The sequence below is a fragment of the Hirundo rustica genome, chromosome 29 (genome assembly GCF_015227805.2).
Source record: "Hirundo rustica isolate bHirRus1 chromosome 29, bHirRus1.pri.v3, whole genome shotgun sequence".
Lineage (NCBI taxonomy): Eukaryota > Metazoa > Chordata > Aves > Passeriformes > Hirundinidae > Hirundo > Hirundo rustica.
The window spans coordinates 252,526-270,099 of NC_053478.1; the positions used below are offsets into that span (position 1 = coordinate 252,526).

The 17,574-nt window shown below is 47.7% G+C and overlaps 1 protein-coding gene across 4 annotated transcripts in view; it reads right to left on the bottom strand.

Annotated features, from left to right (window-relative positions):
* UBAP2L (ubiquitin associated protein 2 like) overlaps positions 1-17,574 on the bottom strand; it is a 30,470-nt gene that overhangs the window by 3,074 nt on the left and 9,822 nt on the right. For 2 of the 4 annotated variants that reach the window (XM_040087933.1, XM_040087934.2), the window contains exons 8-25: positions 17,186-17,298; positions 15,582-15,656; positions 12,231-12,283; positions 10,671-10,756; positions 10,061-10,232; positions 9,014-9,215; positions 7,558-7,835; positions 7,141-7,313; positions 6,306-6,495; positions 5,012-5,066; positions 4,393-4,567; positions 4,128-4,200; positions 3,302-3,497; positions 3,105-3,193; positions 2,437-2,490; positions 1,760-1,841; positions 363-580; positions 169-274 (exon numbers count right to left, since the gene is read on the bottom strand). In XM_040087933.1, the coding sequence (XP_039943867.1) occupies positions 169-274; positions 363-580; positions 1,760-1,841; positions 2,437-2,490; positions 3,105-3,193; positions 3,302-3,497; positions 4,128-4,200; positions 4,393-4,567; positions 5,012-5,066; positions 6,306-6,495; positions 7,141-7,313; positions 7,558-7,835; positions 9,014-9,215; positions 10,061-10,232; positions 10,671-10,756; positions 12,231-12,283; positions 15,582-15,656; positions 17,186-17,298 (2,390 nt within the window). The remainder of the gene's footprint in view (positions 1-168; positions 275-362; positions 581-1,759; positions 1,842-2,436; positions 2,491-3,104; positions 3,194-3,301; positions 3,498-4,127; positions 4,201-4,392; positions 4,568-5,011; positions 5,067-6,305; positions 6,496-7,140; positions 7,314-7,557; positions 7,836-9,013; positions 9,216-10,060; positions 10,233-10,670; positions 10,757-12,230; positions 12,284-15,581; positions 15,657-17,185; positions 17,299-17,574) is intronic. The other 2 variants (XM_040087935.1, XM_040087936.1) reach the window with 2 other exon arrangements.

A 17,574-nucleotide genomic window follows, 5' to 3' on the forward strand; every position in this document is an offset into this window, starting at 1 on the left:
CTGGATGCAAAACAATCCTGGGCCTTTCTGATGATAATCAAACTGTTTGGGAGTGGCACCCCTGGCATTTTTCTCTTATCACTGCTATAAGACAGCAGTCCCCATCACAGCCAGTAAGACTGGGAACAAGTCCTGCTGCTGTGGAAGGTGTTTTTGTGGGTCTCTTACCAGTGCTGTACCCATGAGAGCCATAGCCACTGGGCTGCTGAAAAGGGGTTGCTGATGCGTTGACGCTGACATTCACACCATGCTGCTTGGAAGAGGTAGGAGCAACCTACAGAACAGAGAGGAACAGAGTGAGGAGAGGCTGTGCTGTGCCACCCTTCTGTCCAAATCCCACAGCTTGCCTCTGGGACACTCACAGGGAACACGGCGGGCCCATACTGGAAGGTGCTGGGGAGCCCTGGTACCCCTGTGTAGTATGGCAGACTGGTGTAACTGTAGCCAGGAGGCAGTGCCGGGTTCAGGAACGTCTGCTGCGTGGTGTGGTGAGTCTGGGTCTGGCTCTGCTGAGGCTGTGCCAGAGTTGTTGCAGGAGCGGGGGAAGAGGCATCACCACGGCCAAATTTTGTTAAGTCACCTGAAATAGAGGAGGTGAGAGTGAAGAACAGATGTTAGATCCTGGCCCATTCCAACTCAGCCCAAAGGTGACGCAGTCTTTTGATAAACAGTGACTTCAATCGCACACATCCCCCACCTCCTCCTGCCAGTGCCAAGGACTGTGGCCTTCAGACCTTTGCACGTTGATAAGGTGAAGCTATTAATTGCCCCTTGGCCCTAACAACACTACAGAGACAAAGAAAAGTCACAGCAGCTAAGCCCACAATCTGGCACTGGTTAAAGCTCCTCGCAGAGCCTGATGACAGCTGACTGTAGTGCTCAGAGGAGGTCGTGATGTGATCTATAACCCCCAAACATGTCCCTCATTCCTCTCCATGCGCCACCAGCAGGACTGAACACAACCCAGGTCCTTGCCTGGGCTGTGCAGGGCTTGGCTGCAGGGCTGAGGGAGGCTCCCTAAGCTGATCCAGATGAGCACCTGCTTGGCTCTCCCATGCAAACACTCTCCTATTCAGAGCTCACATAATGCCATGCTCTGAGCTTGGCATTTCAGCCTCAGCTGGGCAAAAGCACTTCCACGCAAACCAGCTCCTGCCAAAGCTGAGAAGTGCTGCAAAAAGAGCAAACCTCCAAGTGCAACAATTCCTAAAGCACGTGAAAGCTCAGCACAGTCAGTGCCCACTGCAAACTGGTAGTGCATTAGTGCACTTACCAAGGTCAGTGAGGGGTCAAACACCTACTGAGTGCTTGGGTTGAGTTTGACAGGTCTCAGATTTCTCACTTGTTTTCTCCACGAGACTGTCCCATAGAAAAAAAATGTAATTTCTCCATATTTTGTGTTTCTTTCTATTTTCACTCTCAGAGCTTGACAAGCACTGCTCACCACCTGCCTCACAACCACCTGGAAAGCAGTCCCCCAGTTGTAGGCCTTGCAGAATCTTTCAGCTCTTCCTCACTCCCTTTCGATCTGCCCCATTAACTCCTACTTTGCCCACCTCTTCCCAGTATCAGACCCTGACACAACCAGATGCTCAAAGGGAAGGCAAGAATTTAGCTGTGAGAGGCATGCTCCAAACCAAAAGCAGTGCAGGAGGCACAGTGCAGGTGCAGATGTAACTCCAGCGGACAAAGACACAGGACACTAGAAGCAGCACAAACCCTGATGGGATGGGAATCAGAGAAGTCTTTTTTTCCCTACCAGAGTATGGATTGCTGCTCAGGCTGCCATCTCTTCCAGTCAGTGGTGTGGTGGGTGTAGGGAATGGGATGCTGTAGTAATCCTGATGAATAAAAACAAAACGAGAAGACATTTTATCAGCTCCGTCCAAAAGGCAAAGCAGTATTTTTTGGGAGAGAGGAATTTCTGTACTGTAGCTGCAAGATATGTCTGAGTACTGCAGTTCAACCAGCCACATCCAGGCTGATCGTGACCTACAGCAGCCCCAGCTTTTTGTAGCATGTACCATCCCCCTCATCTGGCTATTAGAAGAACCAGATAAGGTCTACTGGTATGCAGTTCTTAAACTGCCTAGGCTTCTCCCCTCGCTTCACAAGAAAAAGGACATGTCCTACTGCTAAATAAAGCCCATTCTCATCAGGTACTTGATGTCACAGTGGCTCTGTCATGGATCAGAGGTGAATCTCTACAACAGCCCTGCTATTGTAACTCATGCTCCCTGGCTCCACAAGGAATACTGCTGCATGAGTAACTCATGTGCCAACTGGCAATGTGCAAAGGAGCAACTGATTTAACTCCTCACTGCTGCTAGGGAGAGGTGCCTCTGCTCAGCACCCATTCTGCCAGGGCTGCTGCTCTGTCTCTATCCAAGCAGCACCAGTAGAAGTAGCGTGTCCTTGTCATTCTGCAGTACTCACCAACGGAAATCTCGTCTGGAGCATTTGCAAGTCATCATATCCATACACCTGTGGCTAGAAAAAGAGCCAGACATGACATTAGGGACATGGACTACATAAGGAAACCTAATTTTAGAGTAAAGATTTAGATAAACGTGAGAAAACCAGAAGTAGCCAATCAGCAACCACACAAGCCTCTACACAGGTTGATGCTGCCAAAAGTTTCTGTGAGTTGCTCAGAGGAAAGTGCTCCAGACATAAAGCCACTCAACAGTCATTCTCTGGCAATCATTCAAAACTGAAATCTATCCTCACCTTTAGGAGAGGGTGTGACACACATTCCTAGACTTGTGGCCATTGCTACCCTTGCCCTGATTGTTTACTTTTTGTCACACCACGTTTCTAACACAGTTCTGTGATTTCACACACTGTGCTGTGCCCAAGGGCTCTTCAAAGGCTGGCGAGGCTGCAGGGAACAGGCACACAGACTCTGCTCTGAGGTGATCACAACACCCCCACGGGCACATTGGAAATCATGGAAAAAATAGCAGGTACAAATTCTGCCTGTCCGAGGCAGCCCTGCTGGACTATCACAGATTTTAGTTTCCCCACTATGCTGCATCCCTCACTGCTGCAGAGGGAACTGGGAGGGACCTGGTAATGTGACACCACTGCAGAGTTCCACTCACCGGATAGGCATGTAGCAACCCTGGAGCCATGATGTATGGATTAGGCAACAACGGTGGAACTCCAGGAGGGAGATTGGGAGGGGCTTTTCCTGAAAAAGGAAGAAAAAGGGAAAGTTCCACAGCAGAAGCAAACAGCAGAAGCTTGCTCTCTTAGCCCTCACACCCTTCTCTAGTACAGCTGTACCCAGGAAAAGTACCTGATGTGGTTGCAACAGAGCTGCGGGTCGAGGCTGTCACTGTGGAGTTGCTGCTGAGGCTGAGGCCCAGGCTGCTGACGCTGCTGAGGCTGGATGAAACGCTGACAACCGGTGGGGCAGCTGACACCGTGCTGGAGGAGGTGGAGAAAGTACTAGCAGAAGAATGGAGGCTTGCTTCACTCTCCACACTTGTGTGCTAGAGAAGGAAGGGAGGAGAGTCAGGGCATCAGGCAGTTGAAACCACGTGCACAGGTATCACAGGACACTCTCCATGCAGAAGATTATCTCTGTCTGTATCTGGATGTTTCTACAGTGAGCCTGGCTTAAGTCCAAAGTCCTGACAGCAGCCAATCCCTAATGCTTACAAACCTCTCTCGTGGTCACATCAGTCTGATGAGTGGAGCAGGGCTTGACACCACATCTGCAGCAGGGTGATTTATTCTGCTGCAGAAGCCAATACCCAGGAACTGTACTGCAAGAGCTCCAGCAGTAGAGATATTTATTTGGTTCCACTGCATCAGACACCAGTTTGCTCTGACATGTGGCTGTGACTCTGCAGCACCTTCAAGGGCTACTACAGGCTCAAAAGAAGGCGCTGGTCAGTCAGAAACAGGCAGGTTGTCAACAGCCTTGAGCCACAGGTGCACAGAGTATTCTAACATAATAACCCTGTCATCCCTCTCTACACAGCATCCAACCTCCAGCAGGACAGCCAGCAGCCTGGCAGCTCCTGTCACAACTGCAGCCCCAAGGTCAGGCACCCCAGCAGACCCCATCAAGCCGAGCAGGAACGGGGTACACAGTGTGAGAGCACATCCAGACTCACCAAAAGAGTTGAAGTTGATGTTCGCCCAGAGGATGTGGATGAGGACAGACTGTTCTGCTGGGTGGGTAATGCACTGACAGAAGAAAAATAAAACATTGTCAGACCAAGGTGAGAGAGTCAACATTGGCAGCACCGTCCCATTTCCAATCTGCTCGAATGGGATGAATCATCTTAGTCTTCCTCATTGCATGAGACATCTGATGTCTGTTACAGATTACTGCTGCTAGTTCTGCTTCTTCAGAAATCCACTCCCCCGCTCACTCACCTGCTGAGCTGGGCAGTGGTTGTACTGGGAAGCTCCTCGCTGTGGCTCAGGCTGCTCAGAGCTGTTGAGTGTTGGCTGGCTGTTGTCAGCAAGGACGATGCAGACACCCCATCATTGAGAGGTGCAATACTGGGAGCAGAGGGGGAGTCGGACTTCACTGCAGGGCCCGTAGCACCTGAGAACAAAAGACATGGGTTAAGGGCAGCTCCAGACACCTTCCAGAGGGTAACACAAGGGCAAGGATCAGCAAGTGCTCAGCTAGAGGTGCTGGGAGATTTGGGGCTTTCCTCAGTGCTGCCAAACAGTTACACACAAAAGATTGTGTTCTAAGTCTCACTTTACCCCAACACTACCACTGGCTCTGCAAAGAGCTTCAAGACTTACAGATGAAGTGCCCTCCACACACAAAGCAGAGTAAATTATTGTCATAGATGACTCTTCAGGAATCTCAAGGATCAGCAGAAAGCTGAATGTTTTACGGCAAGCAAATAATCTGAATGGCAGCAATCAGTTCAGCAAGGAAAGGACTTGCTATCAGCACAGATAAAGCTTCTCACTCAAAACAGAGAACACAAGCACAAGAGGTGCAGGACACCCGCTCTACTGGCAAGACTCTTACCTTCAACAGCCTGCGTGGGTTGTAATGGCGTGGGTTGTACAGAACTGAAACCATTCTGAGGAAGAAGAGAAAAAAGGAGTACTGGGCATTATAGCTGTGCATTTCCAGAGGCAGAGTCCACACTCCCATCCACACTTAAGAAAAGGTCTTGCTACCACATGTGTCACCAGACTGTTTGGGTCAGTCCCAAGGCCTAGCCCCATGCCAGCATGGTCCCAAAGTGTACATTAGAGAAATCAGTGGAGGAAGTTTCTCTGCTGCTGGTTGTTGGACTGCCTAAACATTCTCAATACAAGCTCATTAGCCAAACCTCATGCTACTGAACCAGTGTGCTGCATACAAGAACCAAACCCTTAACACAAAACAATTTTTTTTGTTTGCGTGCCCCTCTCTAGCAGTGTAACTGTACATGACACAACACATGCCCTGCAATCGACTGCTGTTAACCCCATATCCTGGGGTGACTTTATGATGCTTGTATCCCCAACTGTCTGTTCTGTTTGTGCTGTATATTGAGTTCTGTGCCTTTAAGACTGGTTCTAAGAGCAAGGAGAAGCTCAGAGTTTGTTTTGAGAAAACTGCCTGTCTCCTAGACATTCTTCTCTGGACGGGGTGTTCGGCAGAGGCTTGGAGAGACTGCAGGACAGATCTTTTTTGCTTTTAGTTAGTTTCATCTAGCTAAGGCAGAGAAGTTCTTTGGACTGTTTTTTTTTCCTTTTTCTTGGAACTGCGTAAACCTGCTCTGGATTGAAAAAACCCAGGGGGAGCACTGGGGGCTGCACCTGCGGCCCCACCGGGGCCTGGACCTCGGCATTTTCCAGCAGCGCCGGAGGGACTGGGACTGAGGAGAGACTGAGAGAGAGCTGAGCTACACCCATGGCAAGGACTTTCTCAATTTGCCATCTCACTCCAGAAGGAGAGGTTTTATTGTTTCATATTATTCATTCTTTATACTTGTATGCACTTTGTTTGTTAAGTAAAATATTTTTTTCTACTTTTCTCCAAAGAAGTTTTTTTACTGGACCGGTTGGAGGGAGGGGCCACTTGGGTTTGCTTCCCGGAGGGATTCCAATCAGGGGTTTTCTCCCAAATTTGTCCCTAAACCAGGACAGCCCAGTGGTCCAGGCCCAAGCACAAAACACAGCAGCCAGAAGAGAGCTCTGATTAGAGCCAACGAGCCCAACAGTGTGGCTGGAAGATCACAGAACCATTTGAAAAGTCATTCAGCTTCCCCCGAGACACTTCACACATGAGACTCACTCAGGACGACAGGTGAGCAAAGCTGTTCTCTTACCTTAGCCTGGGTCAGATCTTTCTGGGGTGAGGAGGAGATAGAATTTGGGTATCGCCTCGTCTGAGTGGATCTCTGTTCATACAGTGGTCCCTGAGCACTGTTCTGGGAGGTAAATGTTGCTGTCTGTATTGTGCCACTCTGGTAACCAGACTCCTGGCTTTGATTGGATGAAATTGTGGATGAAGATTCACTACAAAAGGGAAAAAAAAAAGCGTTCCTCCATTTTCCTCCACAACAGCTCTGAGATAAGCTGCTAACCCAGATTGGGCTCTTAATTTCAAATTTCAAAAACTCAAGATAAAAGCCCCAAGCATCAGTATAAAGGCACCACATGAAGCAGCCAAGCCAAGAAACATACCCAGAGAGCAGGGCTAGCCCAGCCATGGACACTTACACACTGAGTAGCTGCCACTACTCAGGTCCCAGTACTCAAAGGACTGGCCAGTTACTAAGGGTCAGCCCAACCAAAGACAAACACACCATCACTGTAGATACACCTACCCCACGGGGTCCCAGTTTGCCAGACAAAAAGAAGGACAAAGCACTGAGAATCTGTTCACCAGAGACATGGAGCAGTCGTACTGTGGATGCCTCTCCTGTGTTTTCAACAACACAGTTTAAGGGCTGCAGGAAAACTGCTTTCTGTGAAAGTACAGCAGGCCAAAGAGCCACAGAGCTGCCCAATGAGTCTGCTGGTAACTTGTGCTTTGCTGATGTGTACTGTCCCCACTCTGTGACCAAAGCACAGTCAGAAAGTATGCACAACAACTCAAGTCCACAGGACCAGCCAACTTCTAAAGCTGCCTGCTTGGATTCACAGGTTCCTGGTCCTCACCTGGCCGAGCTGGTGTAGAGGCTGCTCTGAGACTGGGAAACGGCGGCACTGGTTGTGGGCGTCGATTCGTACTCAGCAAGAACAGGCTCTGAACCAAACTGTAACGCCCCAAACTGCAGGTTTAGCCCTGAGATATCCGACGAGCCAGGCATTTCCACCGCAAGGGCGGGAATCTGCAAGGGAGGAACAACAGAACCGATCAATCATCCCAGTGATTAGCACTTTAATACCCAGCACACCATGGCAGTTACAGGTTTGCAGTCCCTGAATCACACCGTTCCACCCAGGCGGGCACACAACTCCATCACTCCACAAACAACAGGAAGGCCAAGCCCAGACCTTCCCTCAGCAGCCCAAACAGCTGTTTCTGCAGATCTAACACAACTTGATGCCTCCTTCCCCACCACTGGTCTGCACCTTTGATGTTAACGACGCCTTTTTCTTTTGCTGCTTGAGCTTCTGCTGGGCTGGCTGGGGACTTGAGGACTGGTTGTCCGAGGACCCTGGGGACATCTGGGGAACCGGATTGGTTTTGCTAGGCAGTGGTGAGGATGGGGGTGCCGGTGTGGTTGTGGAGGCAGTCACCACAGGCTGCTTCTCCTGCATGAACACTTCTATCATGGTTGAAGTTGATGTGAAGCCCTGACGCTTGGTGAAGGGACTATGCACGGAAGAGTCTGTTGGGTTCTTGAGATCTATGGGACAAGACAGAGGTGAGTTAGCAGGGTTTGTCTCCTTAAAACAAAAATCTGACACTTACCAAGAAAAATAAATCCTTTTCCTCTGTTTCATCCTAAAGCCTGTTAGACAGCAGAGAACTTAAGCATCTTTGCCCCCAGCCTCATGCTCTCAGCACCATCAATGCCAAGCCTTTTTAAGCAAGTCTTCCCTCAGTTGCTTCCACCATCCCTACAGGACAAAGCCAGCTTGCAGGGCAGAAGTCTTCCATTCTCCAAGAAAAGCTGGACTCCAGAGTCCCTCATGTGGAGACTGCATGTCAGAGTCCTGCAGGCCATTTCCTTCTCTTCTCTGTTAACATTCCTGCATTCCATTGCCTCCTCCTTCCCCTGCAGGGACTAGGTATCTCCAAGTAACATCGCTGCTTGGGGCTGCCTAACTTCAGGACTTTGCACTACCTTCCTCTTCTGACCAAGTCTTTCCACAGTTTATTCAAAATCAACTCCTATTCTCTGTGACTCTTCTGAGGCTTCTTGTCTGAGAAGATCAGAAGCTGCCAACACTGACTGTCACTAGGACAGGGCTCAATTTTTCTTCAGCTTAGATTTGAAGCAGAGCCATTTCCCTATAAAAAGCACAAGCTGAAGGAAATGACACTAGCACTCAACCACAGCAAAACTCAGCTTCTCATCTGAAAAGAGCCTCTCAATCCCTGTTTATTGCCTCATGCCAGCCTAGAGATAGAGTTACTTCTTGGCATTTAAGAGCAAATTCCCTTAAAATTCCCTTAAAAGATAACAGGAGTTCAGCAGGGAGAGGAGACTGACAAGAGCTCGTAATTGGGAGCTGTTCTCCAGAGGTGCCCTTTTAGACCTATTTCTGGCACAGCTTTACACTGGGAAGTAGTTCTGCATACTCTTAGAAGCTCAGGAATGCCAGATCCCTGGCCCTGAAACTGTCTAGAATGACAGATTCATATGTTCCTAGTATAAAAGGAACAGTTATAGACTCACACACATCATTACATTTTAGTCTCACTCACAGCTCTCTTGATTCTTCCAGCTCAGCTAAATTGGTTATGAACTTGTTAACAGACCCTGGAGGTGCTGAATCCCTCCCACTGCTGTTCACAGCGTGCCCCTGCAGTTCTGGGGGAACATGTTCCCCTCTGAGGAGCCATGCTGCTTTTCCTTACCGTACTGCACCAGAGACGAGGTCTGTGTGGTGGATCCCATGTCCCAGGAAGCAGCAGTGGTGCTCCCAGCAGGCTGGGTGTGCTGAGCTGCGAGCTGAGCCAGAGCTTGGGCTGTCTTGAACTGCTCCAGGAACTGTGACCCTGTAGTACTGCTGCCTTTGGCCTCTCCGACATCTCCAAACCCTTTCCCCAACATGCTCACCTGCAATTTCAGCAAGAAGATAAAGTCACTGTCTCCCATGGCTTGGGACTTGGCCCAGAGGACAGGTAGATCTCTGAACATAAACCCAAACACACTGTACCCTTCTGCTTCTCAATGGGTGCCTCAGCTCAACACTCTTGAGCTCCAAATGCACACACACAGCTGTCAGGACTGGCTCATGTTTCTTTCCCAGCCTCTATCCTGTGTGAACACAGGCACACTCATCTCTTGCCCAACCCATGCCACGGTACAGTGTCAGAGGGGGTCACAAAGGAAGTTAACAGACAGGATCTTAAAAAATGCACTAAATTATTCTCATGCATTTAGTTGCACTAAAAGAGAAACACCAGGAGATCTTGGCTTTATAGTCAACGTGGTTTTGAAAGTCTTTCCTCAACTATCGCACCATTAAGTAAACGATTTTCATTTCTTTTTGCTAAAGTTACACAAAGCATCTGCCCAGGTCTATGCACGTCCCTGACTCTGACTCAACTGTCTCCCTTCTCCTGTCAGCAGATGACAGCATTCCATCCCACACCAGTTATGTTTCTCAAATTGTTGCAATGGTGAGTCCTGAACCAAAAGAGCTTTTTCTTTCCTTTAAGCAGGAATGAAGTATGTGTTGCAAACCTGACAAGGGCAGCAGGGGGAGGAATTATCACAATTATTTCAAATTGAGCAATGAATTTCAGGCCACTGCTTTTAAAGCAAACGAGCAAATTATTTGGCTCTACCAGCCCCGAGCAGTGAGCTTCAGGACTGTATTTCCTATATTAACCAAACAGACAACAAGGGATAAGCAACCTCAGCCAAACACCCACTGGCAGAGACCAGCACTTCCTTACCATGCTGTGGTGAGAGAAGGAGTTTCCAGAGGCAGGCTGGGATAGAGCACTCTGCTTAGAATTGCTGAACACCAGTGGCTGCGCCAGGGAAGGAGTCTGGGATGACTCCAGGTTTGTTGACTCATTCTCCATAGAAGAGGGTGTCTTTCCTAGCAGGACTGCGAGATCGATTCTGGGTAGACAAAGACCCACTGAGGTTACCACAAGCTCCTGCTTCCATTAGAACAGTATTCCCCCTCCACCCTCACAGCTTTTACTTTACAAATTGAAGAAATCTGCAGAACATTGACTCACAATTGCCAGTAGCAACCTCAAGAAGACAGACTGACCAAGCAAGACCCTGCACGGTGTTTGATTTTCAATCACACTTCACATTAATTTAACACAGCAAAATGCCCCCAAACCTGAAGAACCAGCAATAGAGCTAATCTAAATTCTAATCCAGGATTAGGACCCAAAAACTACCAAGTGAACTCTTCCATTTAAATCCACCTCATCTCATTCAGAGCTGCATGTTAGCTAGCTAGTAAGGTTTAGTTGAAGATGGCAAATTGCTCTGAGACTCATGTGCTATTTTTCCCAGGTAAGCAGCACCACCATGGGCTCTCACCTTTGTCCAGCTGTGATTGTCACATTCTCGGCAGGCAGAGGCACTGAAGACACATTGGAGGCTGTGAAGATCTTCGTCTCTGACAGCTGAAAGATAAAAAAGGGAAAAAGAATCCAAAAGTGAGAACAGCACTGCGTAACAGTCCCTACGACACAAAGCACATGAACATTTGAGACGAAAAGCCACAGAAAAACCTCAAGAAATTCAAATGCTTAGACTGAAACATCTGTAGCATTTGGCTCACACCAGAACCAGCTTCTATCTCATTTTTTTTCTTCTCAGGCAAGTGCACAAATCACCTGCCAGTAGAAAAAAAAAAAAACGACTCTCCAATCCTACAAATTTCCTATAGTCCCCAAACCCCCTAGGGCTGCCCTAGGACCTTAGGCTTTTGCTGTGAGTCAATGGCATGCAGCACAGACCTGCAAAAGCCCCTGCACAGGTAGGTGCAAGCACTGGTAGTGAAATCAAAGAGAAACTTTGGATCCATAGCTAAGCTTCCAACGATCTGGGCTCACCTGGATTATCTGACCAACAGATCTACTTTGACTATGGAAGGGAAAATAAAATCGCTCAACAACTGGTGGAGGGTTAGTGATGACCTGTGATATAGCCTGAAACATACCTGAACACCAACAGCTTCTATTCCAGACTGAGGAGCTGCTACGAACTGAACTGCCAGAGTTTAAAAAATAAATCCAGAACTCCTGGGAGCACCTCACACACACTGAAGGTAAGAAAGCCTCTCAGAATCTTCTTTCTAGCAAAAAACTGAGTGAACAAAGAAAGGCTGCTCTTATCTCCAAACACAGCAGTAGTGCTTCCCTCAGGTGGTGACTGAAAAACAATCACTTCCCAAGCTTGCCTATTCTGCTGTTTGAGCCAAAACGAGCACACAAAACTAACAATCATACTAACATGCCCAACCCCACTCCCATCTGCAAGAACAGAAGTCCTTCCTTGATCTGGAGAGGGACTGAAGCCCATTTCAGAAGAAACCTATAGACAGGCATTAAGAGAAGGTGCTAACAGTGTCCGTGCTCTGCTGAAGGAGACGTCAGGCAGAGAACACAGGGCGGTGACACACATCAAAGAGCACATCAGAAGGTAAAGTCAAGAGCTTCTTTTCCATCCAAATCACAAGGACCAGCAGAGGCACATGATGTGCATGAAACCATGAAACTGCTGCTGCTGTGATCAAAGGCAAACCTTCCCCAGCTGCCACTCCACCAGAGGAGTGGAGCAAGAGTCTTGTATGGAGCCAGGCCAGCTTTTGGAAGAATTCCATCTTGCAGTTATAGGAAATAAGAGGACCAGCCTCAATGCCCCAGGAGATATCTTCCTGTCTTGGGCTCCTATGACAAGCTCTATAACACATATCACGTAGAAGATGCAACAATCACGTATTCATCATGGCTCCCAGAGCTGGGAGCCTGCCTGGAGTTCTGTCCACAGTTTGGGGAAGATGGGCTCTGAGCTCCCCTGGCAGTTCTATGTGTAGAGACAGGACAGCAGCCTGCTGGCAGATGCACAGAGGAGATGGGTTCAGAAAATACCTACATCTTCATTCCAGTCCTCCGTGCCCCATTCTTCTGTCGCTGCCCTCCATGCACCTATAAGGACAACAACAGGTACAGAAGTTATGGACGCATCAAAGCTCTACCTCCAACATCTGGGAGAGCACTGGGGAGCTTTGCAGGCAGCCAGGAGGATTTCTATTTGCCAATCAGACAAGTTAAAGCAATCAATCTCAACCCACACCTTACAGTCAAGCTACCGTGACGGGATCGCCCCTGCCTTGCTGGAGCAGGCTGGGATGAAAAGAGGGATTTGCTGGGCTGGCAGACAGGGCAGTGCACATCCTCCCAACACCCAAAAGGGGAGCTGAGCTCTGCAAGGCAGCCCCAGCATCATCCCCAGCCTCCTTGTGCCATTTCCCTGGCTTCCCCTTGTACTGCAGCAGCTGTTGGTTTGTGCACCTGCAAGCAGTCAGCGTTATCCCAGCAGTTGGGACAGAGCACCTCCCTCACAGGCTCCCTGCCAGCTCTGGCACAGCATCGCACCATCCAGGTAAAAGCCAAGTTTCTATAAAAGTTAAGGATAACTGAGCCATTCCCATGATTCATCTTCCACCCCACAAAAAAAAAAAGTCTTGAAACCTCAGCACTCCAGAACCTCCTGTGCTCAGGCAAATGGGATTCAGTAAAGAAAATTTATGGGACTAGATTAAGCAATTCCTGCATTTTCTGTGAACAGTTTCAGAGATAGTTTCAAAGTGTGCAGCTTGAGATACCAGGGAGAAAAGCAGGAAACCTCAGCTGAAATCCAACACAGCACAATTTTACCAGAAAAGAAGAGTTTTGCCAGGCTGCATTTTCAACTTGTTCCAATGCTCGCTTCCATCATAATTTAACCTCTGAATATTATGTGGCAGTTTCAGATTCCATTTAACAATTAAAATGTGGTTTGGGAAGAGAGCAGGAGCTCTCTGAAAACCTCAGAGCATAAAGCCAGTCCCATTTTGTGCAGCTTGATTTCAGTCCACACAAACCAGATCAAGAAAATTTGAGAGCACCAACAGGGTTAATCCTGAAGACACTTACTGGACAGAACAAGTTGGTATCAGCTCTTTTACAGCATAAAACAAAGCATGTAGAGAAGGAGAGCTCTGATTCTGCGTTCCTCTGCAGGACACAGATCTCCCTACATAGACTTCACTTGTGTATTTAAACAACCACTTGTCTAGACTTGGGTGCATGAAATAAGGATCAGTGAATTTTTCTTTTTTCATTGCTTTTTTGTCTTGCTTGATGAGTTGAGCTAATTCAGAAAGTCTCCCAGGATTTACTTTTTTTATGTTCAAGTTTGAAATCCAGATATTAATACAACAACACTTGCCAGAGTGCCAGGAGTCTTCAGGCACACTACTCCTTCCTCCACAGCCAGAACCATCAACACATTCAATGCAGAACACAACCAAAGTTTAGAAACATAAATTCCCACAATCCTTAGATTTCTGGTGCCCTCACAGGTGCTTCCTCATAGCAGGAAGGTTGCTTTCCAAATTTTCATGGATCAGAAAGATCATTTTAGCCCAAGCCTTACCCAAGAGGTGAAGTGGGAGCTGGATGTACCTGCAGCTGGCCCAGAGAGCAGGAAGACAGGAGAGCTGCCCCAAGAAGAGTTTGTGCATGCAGGAACGTAGCATGGGGCTCTTAAGTCTTGTTTGTTTGGAGAAAATAAGAAGAAAAGCAGCACTAAAAGTAAAAGGAAACCCTGCAGATGGAAGAACAGCCACTGACAGGGCTTTCCCAGCAAGTCTACTCCTCATATACCAGACACTGACTCAGCACAGCTCAAGCTCCCCACACACAAAGAGGCAGATGGAGAATCAAAGACCTGTGATGTTTAACTGGGTATTCACCAGGAACACTCCAGAAAGCTCCCAACTAGCACAGCATGGGAAGTTTTTTTAAAGAAATCAGCTGTCCATCAAGCTCTTCTGAAGGGGAGAGCTGCAACACAAGCAATACCCTGAGCCTTCTAACACCATTTCAGAAAGGTGGTCTTCTGAACAGCAAGCCTTCCTCTCTGCTTTCAGAAAGCCCTTCAAAAAGCTGCCGGCCTTTAAGCTCCTCAAACCAAGAAAAAGAGGAAAAAATAAAATGAAGCCAACAACATGTGCAAATATGAATGCGGTGAAGGAAAAAAAAAAAATCCAATTGTGTCTCCCAAGTTTTTCAAATCTCTCTCCAAATACACTCTCCATTTTAAAATGGGAGATAACCACGCAGCTTGCTCCTCCCACAGCCCAGCAGGCAGTCAGCTGCCTCTCAAGGACTGGATCCGGGCTTGTCACCCTGCACTAGGAAGACAACAGACCCAAAGGCCTGCACTCTGCACCTCGAAGGAATGTAATTCAAACAAAGCCAAAGGGCAGCAAAATCACAACGCCAGTGCTAGAGCAGATGGCCTTGTGCTGCCTGTGCAAGTTAAAGAGTAACCCTGAGGTGAGAACCAGGAAATGCTCCAACACAGCGGAAGCACTCCATGTATGTCTGCCTGCTTTTGGGCCCTTGCACAAGAGACTCCTCGGTCTCAACACTTGTCCTGCCCTGACCTTCAAGAGTCAAGTGGCAAGTTCTTCTGGAAGGTCTCCTAGCCTCAGCTTCAAAACCTCAGGTTAGATGGAAGAGACAGTCAAGCAGGATGTTGGCCTTACTAGGGGCACCAGTGGAATTCTGTACAGGTAAGAATACTGCATCAGTCTCTTGGCCTCATAAGGATAACGGTGTAAGAGCAGGAGATAAAGTGGCCAGGCACAGAGCAGAGCTTTGCCATCAAGCATCCCTGTCATCTCAAAACCCACCATCATCTTCAACTGCAGGGAGGTGAAGAAGAGCAGCCAGGCAGCCTGAGCACACCAGAGCAGCCACCGAGCACTGCCCACTCAGCAGCAGCCGTAAGGAGAGGCAAAGCAGAGAGAGAGCTCAGCCAGAACTGTCCTTGCAGCGGGGTTGTGTATGCAGGAACAGCAGGGAGGCCAGAGGAATGGCACAGGGACAACAGCAAGTCACAGCTTTCGGGATGTGAGACAAAGGGAATCTCACTGAGCTGCCTCACACTTCCCACCCTTGGGTGGGATACTACGGCACCAGCTCCACAGACACAGAGCTGCTCTGGGCATCCAGAAGCAATGGCTGAAGTGAAAATTTGCATAACCCAGAGGAATTGGTGTTAGCCTCTCCCAATTTACACTCAAGGTGTCAGCATTAGTAAAAGCACAGTCAGAACAAACGCCATATATTAATTAAAATTAATAGATTAAGAGAGAGAAGAATGACATATCCACAGATATTTCAGATTTTTTTAAAAGCTATACAGTAAAGGTATCCGGGGCAGTTAGTGCACCTGGATGTATCGTACCAGGAGCAGTGTCAAATTTTCGGGGATAATTTGACCCCTCACCCCCAATGAAATCAAGTCCTGAAACAAAAAAAAAAAAAAGAAAAGAAAGACAACTGGTGAAATTTTGACTTAAAGAAACGTAGGTGAGTTTCACTGCCCCCACATAACACCAAATTGTACCTGTGGATATTATTAAAGAGATGCCTGTGGCTACTAAATTTGAAACAAAACAACCACACGCAACACAGGTGACCAGTGGTTTTGCACAATAAATTTCACAGCTGTGTTGCAGAACTAGAGTAAATCTGAGCTGTTTGTCTGAATAATCTTCAGTTCCCCCTAACTACACTCTAACCCACTTCATTCCACAAAGCACCAACACAGGAAAAAGAAAACTGTTCACACAGAAGCCTGTTCCTACTAGACTTCCAGCACACAGAGCTTGTCCACTCCTATCCTTTTTCTGAAGAGGCAAGCACACCCACTGCCCCAAACACAATCCCACACTACTCCCTATGGTATTTAAAACCCTTTCTCAGCTGCCAAGATCATTGCTCTGTCTGCTGGTGTTTCACAAAAAACACCCTCCTTTCACAACAGCTGTTTTCTGAAGGAAAAAAAACTGAACAAAACCCTAAACCCAAACAAAACCCACGAAAACACAAACAAACCACCCCCAGCCCTCTCCCCACCACCAACAGTATGCAGTAAAAGGTATCCCAGTTAACAGGACTTTAATTCTCTCTTTCTAAACCTATCAGTTTTTCAGCAAAACCGAGAAGTACAGAAGTGGCCTACAGCACCACTAACACAGGTGTGGATGCTTCATATACCCAAGACATGGTATTTACTTAAATACTCAGTAATTGTGGAAAAACAGTTTGACTTTGCAATGGGGCAAGATTGCTCCAAAAAAAGACAACAACACCACCAATTAGCCCTGCCTCCCCCCAGTCAAGGACTGTGACTGTCTCATTCTCACACTGCAAAATCTGAGTTCACCTGTGTCTCAATATAGTGTGCACATGAAACAAAATCCAGAGCACCAGTTTTTCCAGTGCAGGAGAACATGCAGAGGCAGCTGGGTGTTCAGAACCACCAGCAAACACGTTGGCTTCAAACAGGAAGGAAGCAGAGCTGCTTTCAGCTTGTTTCTCTAACAAAGTCCTATCCTATCATGGTTTGAACAAGCTGACTATGAAAGAAAGAATGCTCCCAGCATCAAAATGAAGAGTAACACATCTGACTTCGAGTAATTCTCTGGAGGATACACCAAACACTAGGAGATCTTGGATCGCTTATCACACACTAGTTTATAAAAAACACCTTTTCAAGCAGCAGAATAGTTTCTACAGGAAAACAATTAGAGGCCTCTGTCAGGCAACAGCAGGCACAAGCTCACCCCAGAGCAATCATCCAGCTCCCGTTTCTAATGTGCAAGGGGTGAAAAGTATGAGTGTCACTGAAATCCATCTCTGAACCAACAGCCTGTTCCTCCATCCCTGATCCTCAGACCTGCCTAGAATGTCCTCATTGCAACTGGATGGATGCAAACTCCAGCCACGCTCTCAATGCACACCAGCACACACGCACGTGAAGATGCTTACTTGTGCCATCGTCCGGCTCAAAGCTCCCAGTGTTGTTCCACGTGTTGTTGTTGCTATTCCCATAGTTCTCATCTGTGCTGGCCGGCTCAGCATAGTCAGCTGGGTTGAAAGTTCTGTAAGAAATACGAGGATGGAAGTGTTCACTCTGCCAAAGCATTCTGAAAGCAATTGATTTTATTCAGACCATAACGGATACCACATGGCAGTTCTCTCGGCAGAGAGATGCTTCAGCTACACCAGCCAGCACAAATTTAAGTTACCATGATGAAGTTTAGGCCTTATTAACAAACAAACAAACAAACAAAAAAAAAGGAAAAGGAAAATGGGAACAGAAATTACTGACACAAACAGTACCATTCATGCACAGACTTTTATTTTTGCTGTGGTTT